Below are 10,390 nucleotides of genomic sequence, written 5' to 3' on the forward strand. Positions count from 1 at the left end.
TAATTTGTTTAACCAGATGAAAACTCAAAGAGACGCTGATAGTCTCCAAGACCACCAAAATAAATCAAAAATAAAGTACAGCAATGAAGCAAAGAGAAGTCGGCACAAAACAACTGTTGTCACAAGAGAAGTGTAAAATATTGCACAAATATGAAACAATTTGAAATTATACATTCCCTGGAGCGGATTATTCTTATACCGATTATAATGCAATCACAATTAAGTTACAAAAAGAATAAACAGACATAGGGTGACTTGTACTGATATGTAAACAAACAAGACTACATGTCAATTGCAGTGATCAAAGATCCTGGCACTGCTAATTCCACAGGTGAGATACAATCAAGGCAAAACCTCATGGGAAAAAATTAACATAAGAATATTCCACTCAAGTGAATGTTAGGATTAATTCTGCAGTTGCTGCAACACTTCACCATTGCTTCCTTCCGCTAGATCCCGTAGATGTTATCAAGTATATCCCCGATCTCAAAATAATCATCAGCGTAGTTGTGGAGAATATAACATAAATAACCAGACACTAAGTCCCCTTCGTATATCTGTCTTTCCATCTAAAAGAGAAAAGTATGTGTTACACATCCCATAATATGTTGCTGTTTATACTCTTCAAAACCGTGATGATCATTTTGAGTTGCGTATTATAGAATTTTACATGAAACTAGGACCCATGTCTTAAAGAAAGAGTCCTTGCCTGTAACCTATGGTCGTTCAACCCTAACGATCCCCTAGTGTCAATCCCCAGATAAGGCCATTGTGTGCTTGCAACAGGGTCCAAATTTGTCAAGTAAAAAAATTACCCAAAAATTATTCAATTGGTATTTTACATAGCAATCACTGCCCCCTTCTCAGACTTATGCCCCTTTGTGTGCTGTACTAGTAACGAATTGGCATGTTCTGATTACATGACAAACCTTCATAATTGGCTGTGTCGGGTGGTGGCGGGTTTAACGACACGTTTATATTTACGCGATCTAACCCAAGAAACCTGTATATCAGGCCAGGTGTTGAGTCAACCTGAATCAACAGAGACAGATGCCACTTGGGGTGACCTTTGAAATATTTGAGATGAGATGTAAGTACTCTGAGACGCTTATGGTGCTTTACCCAAAAGCAAATAATTATTCAATACTTTAAAGATGGTGATGACCGATAACGAAAATGGACCGAAGGCAACTGGAAGGTGAAACCTTGAGGTTAAGACTTACCTGCTCAAAGCTGCTCGCCACCTGCTCTTTGAGGCGGCCAACCAGGTGCCACCACGTACGAAGCATGGCCAGGGCCAGCACCTCGACCCGCACCGTCGTCACCAATAGTGGCTGCAGCAATAGACGCAGACGCTTCCCGTTGCTCAGGAGCTCTGCAGCCGGTCGCACACAGCGCGATGAGCAACAAGCACGCAAAGGCCGTCTCAAGAGGCGAGGCTAAGCCACGTGCCTTCACCGCGACTCGTCGTAATGACTTTAATCCACGCAGCTTAATGGTATGGCGTTTGCTGCTTGTGTGGTTCGTGGTATGGATCCAGCAGTCACCCTGGTGAATACTGCCATGTGTATCAATCCTAAAATAAAATGCAAGGTCTGCTTCACGATAGATGTTAAAGATCTCGTAACATAATTTGCAAGAATGGGCAATTGCGTGCCAGCAACCTAGTCCAAAATTGAAATTAAACACTGCAAAATACTCAAGTGGAAGGTACACAGCAATTCACCCCCTACTCCGTAAAACTGTCAGAAACCCCCTGAAAACGAGTCAAAAGACTCAGTGAGGCTTTCCTGGGTAAAAAAGCGTGATATAAAACGTTTAGTGGTCGGAATGAAACATTGCATCGATTCATACATGATCTCACAAATGATGCATGCTTTAAATTGTGCATGTTAGAATGTATTAATTAGGGTCTATGTAAATGATAAGCAAATTACGGGAATAGCTCTGTTATCCAGACACTTTGCCATCCAGGAATGCTCTATTAACCAACATCTGCCATAGACGGCAATTAAAATCTTCCTTCACGCATGTGGAAAAATTCCGATAGCCATCCGGCATCTTGCCGTGCGCTTCTCATAGATCCACTGCCTACGGAAGCTTCAAGACACTGCCAAGTGGTGTCACTATTGGAAGCCTCAATTGTAAACATCCGCCACTGCGATCGCTTTGTGCTTGTACTGTACCCTTAAGTTATGTTATAAGTGTAGGGTTATAAGTGTGACACTTTAGTGATCTGGGTAAACGCCATGAACTGCCTAACCTAATTTAGTTTCACTATACTGTACATACAGCACTGTACTACTGTATACTGTACTCTAAACTGCCCCACTGCTTCTTTAACATTGTCTTAGAATGCTCTACAATTGACTGGTGACTACCTCCGTAAAAGAACATATTATTTCTCATATCATCGTTAAAACGTAGACTTCATTTCTTTCTTGAAAAATTCTATGTCTAGCCAAATTTTGGTGAACCATAAGTATAACTCATATAACCGGCATATTCGATTAACCTCCATTCTCCATGGATACTGGATAACCGCGGCTTTTCCTATAAATGCTGGTTAGATTTGGGCGAGCAGAGTTCACAAAATTTACAATAAAGAGAAAATGACGAATAATGCACAAAATATATTCTCGAACCGGTTCTTGTAGGGGCAAACATTTTTCTGAAATCTGGCACTCCCAGAAGGCTGTGCGGCCGATGGGTTGTTAAAACAATTGTACTTTATGTGCATGATCACACGTGAAGAAGAAATCTAGTTTGCTTATCTATTTCAATATAAATATCGTTTGCTTATTATATTAATGACGGCACTGCATCGCACGCTTTCGGATGCGCTTCTGCGGCCGTCTGGAACGCTCTTCCCTCCGATATTAGAAAGCCACTGAAGCTATGCACTTTTAAATAATCTAGGTTTAAAACTAATTTCTTTAAAACTGATTTTTGTGTTTAGTTTGTTGTCCTTCCCCCGCACTTCTGATTTGCACGGTTGGCTACGTACGGTGCAAAAGAAGAGTCAACATTAGCATTATCCTCATTGCTGCTGCTCACCAGGCTCGGAGGTAAAGTTGTCGATGAGGCTCTTCCACGCGGAATAGGCCGCGCTCTTAACCTCCGAGGAGCTGCTACGGAAGCCCAGCTCTGCCAGGTGAAGCACAGCATTGGTGAGCTTCCCTCCTTTGCGCAGCACCTGTGCAGGGCAGCATGGAGTACAGACAACATAGTACGGTGCACACAAAACAAAGTGCATGGCACAAAAAGGAGAAGACACAGAATGTAGTGCAATCCTTGAGACTTGGCACACGAGGCTAAGCAAAGCAGTGCAGTTCAACGTAGAAAAGTGCAGTTTGATGTTCATTGGAGTGTTGGACAAGGAAGTGCTGCAGTGAATGCACAATGCATCAAATCGACCCTCCCGCACCTCCGATTAACACAGTTGGCTACGTACGGTGCATAAGACGTTACACATACATACCGAGTACAAGAGCGTGACGCACAGAGCCCACACGCGCATCACGTGCACCTCGTTCTTGGCAGCGAAAAGCTTCTCCATCTCCTTTAACAGCTTCTGCAAGGCAAAAACGTCACGTACAAGCAGTCACACATGAGCAGCACAATGTCACACGTGCACGCACTCTATAAACACCGCTCTTGCACCAGCGCTGCGTGCAACAAGCGACATGAGATATCCAGGGAGCTGGTGTGTACATACAGAAGTGGAATTATTGTCTCTACCAAACCTATTTACCCAGGAAAGCCTCACCGAGTCTCAAGACTGTTTTCAACAGCAACTTGCACATTATTCGCCTAAGCGTGTGATTGCCATGTATATTTGCAGTAAAATCTGGACCATGATGATGGCACACAATGGCTGTGCGTAGTATTTTCTTGGTATTCAATCCGTGAACCTTTGCAACGAGCGGCGAAAGCGTTTGTCCTGGGGCCATGTCACCGGGCCAACCCTGTCGTACGTTCGTGCGCATGCGTAATTTCTCTCACTCACGCCTTTGAGCTGAGCCTCAACGACGACGGAGATAGCAGCGGAGTCGGAGGCCGAGAGCTCCGCCGACGAGCCGGGGGTTAGCAGCGGCATCGCCGCCTCCAACACGGACAGGGCCCGCGCACGCACCTTGGCGTTGGAGTGGGCAAGCATAGGCAGCAGCAGCGGAAGCCACGAGGTGGACTTCTGTGTCATCGCACGCGGAACCTGCTGCAACAACCTGTGATCAGGAAGCACAAGCGCACTGTTCATGCCGCCATCCTTCCACGTCAACTCAGTTGTCATTATCATCACATCAATAATGTCACCGTCAATATTCAACAACAACGATCTATCCACTGGAAGATGAAGGTCTATCCAAGCCGGTCAGTATGTTTCTGATTCGCGTTCTCTGATAAATGTATTATTATTTTCCTTTTCTAAGTACAATTCCAAGCATGCACCTCTCCTTGCCTTCAGACATTTTCAGGTTGTTTGTCTTGTCATCGTCCATGTTTCCAATTCAGATAGATTTGAGGTAATACAGTGATTAATACATATTCTATAGGCATAAGGGCAAGTTCACATTCATGATATAATTAATCATTTCAAAAGCACTCCAACTTGCTCTCGCCAGCCTCTTGATTTGATCAATTTAACCATGGTCCATTTTCAATAAATGAATTATTTAACATTTTCAGTAATTCAAGAGATCTGTTGAGAGTGAAATTGTACATGTCCATGAATTAGCTTTTCTTTTCGGCTCGATTTAAAAGTGTAACGTTAAGCAAACTAGCCTCTGACCACTTCCCATGTCGAATTTGTTGAGGAAAGAGAAGCCTCTGACAAACCTTAAAATCAGAATTATCCCCTGCAATAACCAGCATGGCAAAGCATGGTCAAATAACACCCTACGAATGACATGGTGAGGCAAGGTCTTCATTCAGCAGTGGACTAAGAAAGGGTTGTAAATGACTAATACATTTATTTTGTCACAGTTAACCCAAGTGTCATAACTTCACAGTAGTTGCTTCACGGATGCCTTGTGATTTCAGTACAGGTTGCCTATGTTGTTAGCACAGACAAGTGATGGTGCCCAATGCGATGCTAACCTGCTCAACACTTTGAGAGCCTCATTCTCCACCACAAAGTGAGCCTCCCCTGGCGCCAATAGCTTCTCCAGGAGTGACAGCAGCGAAGACAGCTGTGCAGATGCCACGGCAATGCACGGGTTGATGTCAACCACAATCGCCTCAACCACAATACATCAAGCACACAAAACAGCTGAGAAGATGCCACGGCAATGCACGGGTTGATGTCAACCATAATCGCCTCAAAAACAATACATCAAGCACACACACCACAGGAAAATGTCAACCACAAACTCCACCGCCATAGGCAAAGGCCAACCAAACACACACCACACCATCATAGGCACACATCAGACCCATGCATCTCATTCATATTTATACAAATCAACCACACACACCATTGTCATGTCGACAACCCATAACACACTGTCACAAACAGCCAATGTAAGCAATACATCACATATTGCAAGCCTACCTCACTTGATCAATTAAAACCTTTCATCCTTACTGGATTGCTCCATTCAGGCATGACATCTCCTTTTTTATTTTAATGATTTTCTTAAGCATTAAGAACATTCTTTCCGGTATTCCAGATCGCACCTCAGGTTTGTTTAAAAGACAGGATTGTGTAGGTCACGATTGTCCTGCGAGCAGCACGCCTCATTCTGCAGTGAATCCCTCAGTATTTTAAATACAAACCGTGGAAGCTTAAATAACCTGGCTGTGAAATAAACGCTCCACTATGGCCACTTGTGAGTGCAGTTTGGCAATAGCCCAGTGGTGTAACGTGGTTGGCACGGGCGCAGGAGCAAGGAGTAAAAGGGGGCCCCCCATTCTGCACAGCGCATGCAGACTCAATAGCTACGCCATAGCAAAAGCCTCACTGCTTGTACATCACAACCATGAGATAATTCAATGCGACAAAACACATTAGAACAAAACACAATACAACACGATGCAACGTGGCACAATTCCACGGTTAGGCCGGCAGTGATGGGAGAAAGTTCCTGAACCACTACAAGGTTCCAGAGACAAACCTTTGCCTCCATGAAGGTGGGTGGCAGCAACTGCTGAGAGAGGACCCACAGCACCCTGGTGGAGGTGTTCAGATCACCTGAGCTGTGTGCCACATCCAGCAGCATGCACAGCAGGTGATCGGCAGTGTCATCTGCACACACAGACATGAAAACACAAGCTCGTTAGCAGAGGCACGTGGACGGATCACGAAGCATGTGCGGAGGACCAAGCGGACAGAAAAAAAAAGAGATTCCGCATATAGTTTTGTAGGCCATTGTACTCTTCTGCCAACAGGAGACAATCCTAGCAGACAAGCTCCACACAAATGGCTCCTAAAGAAGCCCCCAGGACACCTCATCCAGGTTGGATTCAAACCAAGGGATCTTCGACTTGCAAATCCAACCACCGGATCGTGCTGCCAACTGACACCACAGAGAAGAACGTCCATCACATGCCAAGAATTGCATCATTACCGGAGAGAGTAGCAACGAGCAAGGGTTGTGCCAGGCAGAAGCCCAGTGTACGCAGGGCAGCATGCTGAATCTCCGCTTGAGGCCCCTGCTGTTCGTCTGTCTGGGAGCTACCCACTCGTGACTGAGAAGATGGATGGAAGATGGAAACAAGAGACAAGGGGGCGTTCGGAGACATTGATTATGGGCATGTACAGTACTGCTGAAACCTCGCTAGATCTCACTGGAGAGATTTTTTCATTTGGACCAACTAGGTTTGGGTTCAGCATGAATATAGGTACAAGTGACATGCACACACCTGCAGTAGTGTGAAGAGGTGTTCCGATTTGGGAACCAGTTCCATAACCACCTCACCAACTGCTTCAGAGCTCAAGTTACTGCACACAGACAGACACGCTCACCGATTTAACTATTTTATATTTTACCAGGTAAACCTACTGAGCTATATAGCTATTTTTTTAAGAAACGATCTGGCCACAAATGATAGCGCAACCAAGTGGTTTATCGTCACGTATCAATTTATAGTAGCCAAATGCTCTAAACGCATGTCTCTAAATGTGGAGGGAAAAACCGGGGGACCTGGAGAAAAATACACACGATCACGGGGAGAACATGCAAACTCCAAATATACAGGCATTAGGGTCGGGATCGAACCCATGACCTCCTGTATACCAGATGAGGTAGTTAACATCTCGCCACACGAGCAGTGCTAGTTGACATTAATACACAAAACGAAATCAATGCTGCATTGCTACGATAATGCCCACCGTGCTTGTGTAATACTCATTTCATTATCACACAGTTACCATGTACTCGTAGGTCATATTTGTGGTGAATGTAGTTATACTACAACTGTCTTCACCATTGGTGCAATTAAACATCACCACAACTTACATTACCAGGTTTGGGCTGCAACAGTGCAGTGATCTTTCCGCATTATTACCACTGCAATTTATGCTACTTGTATAACGGACTGAAAGAGAAATTCAATTATTTTCTGTTGATTGGAAAGGACCGAGGTTACTGCATTACAGATTCAAGTTAGAGAAAACACAATTTATACACACCATCTTTAGCCCTGAACCCTAACCCATAACTCATAATCTCTGATCCCTAATCCTAAACCCCTAACCCTAAACAAAGCAGCATCCCTTCATCTCCTGGCCACCCCTGGCCAGGTGCAACTAGGAACGCAAACTCGGCAGCCCAACAGAAATAGCTAAAGTGCATCTTCACCTGGAGAGGGTGAGCAGCGCATCCACCTGGTCATCCGGGGGACCATCCTGAAGCGTGCGGAGGAGGCCCTCCACGGCCGGGAGCGGCATCGCCTATGCACACACCGACAACACACCACTCAGTGTCACTGCTCAAGACTCATGAGGCTGAGTCCATCTATTGCAGTGGTTCTCAACCGGGGGTACGCGGACCCCTGGGGGTACGTGGCAATGTCCCAGGGGCCCACGTGAGGTAATTAATGTGTGAAATTATATCATAAATGTAGTAATTGGTGAATACTCATGTATAAATCTGCTACTATAAATAACTACGATAACATTTAAATCCTGATAGTAACCTAGAACGATATAAAATACCTTTCTATGCTCATTAATAGTAAACAATATGGTTTCGAAGAGTGATCAGTTTTGTTCACATTATTCGCCTTAACGCAACTTTGGACATCACGTGAATTTATAATAATAAAAAACACAAATCTAGTCTCACAGTGCATTGTAAAACTAATAAGTTATTCAATACATAAATCTAAGTTTCCATTGATGCCTCCTGTGGTACTCGAGCTTGACAGCAAATAATCTGCACAATGCAGTACAATATTAAGTTTCAAACTATCTGCGCAAAGCTTTGAGTGTCACCCCGGTTTCCTTCCACATGCTAAACATTCCTGAACGGAATAAACAAGTTTGTTGGAGAGCTTACACGGGTGAGGTGGCTCTACATTAGCAAATTACACATTACACAGATAACTTCTGAATGGAATGGCAAAACATCCCAATACAAGACCCTCTTGTATATGACTAATAGGAGTATTAAGGCGAAACGAGACTTGCCTAAACAATTTTTATTTTACCAGGTAAGGCCCCACTGAGCTACAAAGCTCTTCACCAGAAGTGACCTGGCCACAAACGACCGTCCAGCGAATTGGCTTATCACGTGTAAATATATAGTAGCAGCCAAATCGGCATGATGTTGATTCTAAACGTGGAGGGAAAAACCGGAGGACCCGGAGAAAAATCCACACAACCACGGGGAGATAGACACGCAGACTTCAAATACACAGCAGGCGTCAGGGTCGGGAACGAACCCACGACCTCCTGTATACCTGGCGAGGTAGTTAACATCTCGCCAACCGTGGAGCCTGGACGAAGGATTGTATTTGTACGCCTGACTGCTAATTACCCGTCTCTACTCATTAAAGCTCCTGCAAGTGCAACACAAGAGGCAGAAAATCTCACCACCTAAGGTAGCAGCCAAACGTTAGTCGTGTACCGACATGTATGCAAGATTGAATTGCTTGACGACCCGATTATCTCGGCAGATTATTAAATGTTTCAGTGGACTTGGCCACATATGGAGAACACTGCACGCTCAAGTAACGTTCACTTCAGGTGGTGCCCACGAGTGAACACATTTGGTTTGGGGCTTATGGCATGAGACGTGTTGCAGAAAAGGGGGTCCCCGATAGACGAGCAGGGAGTTACGGACAGAATGAAGACGAAACGAGACGAGAGTAAACCACGCGGGAGCAAGATAGCGACGGGGAAAAGGGGGTGCCAGGAGGGAACCCAACGACGAGAGAGGGCAGAAGGTAGGGATGGGGCGTGCGTGCGACACGAGGGGGGGACAGTGGACGATGAGGATCTCACAGGAGGCGAGAGAGAGAGACAATAACAACAAGGGAAGCCGACGAAGATGAAATGTGAGAGATTTTAAATTGCTTGCTATACAGAACCGAGTTGTCCCTTTACTACAGTCGCGCTTGTTACCGCTGGATGTTGATGTCGCAGTCGTTGCGGGTTACGCGTTTGCTGCTGCTGCTATTGTCGTCGCTGCCACTGCTGTTGTTTTGAAGCGGCACGGCGATAAGCTCCTAGGGAGACGACGACGATAGAGGAGGAGGAGAACGACGAGAACGGTGGTGGGCGGGAATCTTCGGTCGCCACTTTCGCGGGAAACGCGAGGGCGCTCGCGAGCAGCTTCCGCTTCCAGGTCACAAGGCTCCGCCCCCAAATGGGTCACGAGAAACACTTTTTTTTTTTAAACCCGCGAGAAATTCCCACGACACAACTCTCATAATAGAGGAGGGGGTTCATATTCTTGGTTCTTTCGGTAAAGTCACCACGTAGAAGGGAAACAATAAAATAATAAAAATATAAAACAATACAATTCTCACGACGTTTCGACTGCAACATCAGGTGTGAAAACCACAGCAAGAAAATTTGAAAATTCAGCAAGAAAATTTGAAAATTTTAAAAATTTCTTGCTGTGGTTTTCACACCTGATGATGATTGCTTGTGTTGCAGTCGAAACGTCGTGAGAATTGTATTGGTTTACTGTATATTTTTATTATTTTATTGTTTCCCTTCTACGTGGTGACTTTACCGAAAGAACCAAGAATATGAATCCCTGCAGTCACGAAAGCTTTAAGTCAAGAGGAGAGGGTTATTGTTTTCACTTTGGGTTTTATCGCGTAAATATAAATGCGTCGTTAAAAACCCGCCACCGACCCGACACAGTCAATTAGTAAGGTTTGTCGCGTACAACAGAACGTGTCAATTCGTTACGAGTACAGCACACCGGTTGTACCCCCT

The 10,390-nt window shown here is 44.9% G+C and overlaps 1 protein-coding gene across 3 annotated transcripts in view; it reads right to left on the reverse strand.

Annotated features, from left to right (window-relative positions):
• Positions 1 to 9,800, reverse strand: part of RIF1 (replication timing regulatory factor 1) — a 57,623-nt gene extending 47,823 nt beyond the window's left edge. For all 3 annotated transcript variants that reach the window (XM_032966581.2, XM_032966572.2, XM_032966562.2), the window contains exons 1-10: positions 9,566 to 9,800; positions 7,800 to 7,891; positions 6,862 to 6,940; positions 6,567 to 6,687; positions 6,114 to 6,244; positions 5,098 to 5,189; positions 4,010 to 4,226; positions 3,482 to 3,574; positions 3,058 to 3,196; positions 1,224 to 1,375 (exon numbers count right to left, since the gene is read on the reverse strand). In XM_032966581.2, coding sequence (XP_032822472.2) covers positions 1,224 to 1,375; positions 3,058 to 3,196; positions 3,482 to 3,574; positions 4,010 to 4,226; positions 5,098 to 5,189; positions 6,114 to 6,244; positions 6,567 to 6,687; positions 6,862 to 6,940; positions 7,800 to 7,888 — 1,113 coding nt within the window. In that variant the 5' untranslated portion in view covers positions 7,889 to 7,891; positions 9,566 to 9,800. The remainder of the gene's footprint in view (positions 1 to 1,223; positions 1,376 to 3,057; positions 3,197 to 3,481; positions 3,575 to 4,009; positions 4,227 to 5,097; positions 5,190 to 6,113; positions 6,245 to 6,566; positions 6,688 to 6,861; positions 6,941 to 7,799; positions 7,892 to 9,565) is intronic.
• Positions 9,801 to 10,390: the final 590 nt, after the last annotated feature.

The sequence above is a fragment of the Petromyzon marinus genome, chromosome 2 (assembly GCF_048934315.1).
Source record: "Petromyzon marinus isolate PM22_M1 ecotype Great Lakes invasive population chromosome 2, UKy_Petmar_22M1.pri1.0, whole genome shotgun sequence".
Classification (NCBI taxonomy): domain Eukaryota; kingdom Metazoa; phylum Chordata; class Hyperoartia; order Petromyzontiformes; family Petromyzontidae; genus Petromyzon; species Petromyzon marinus.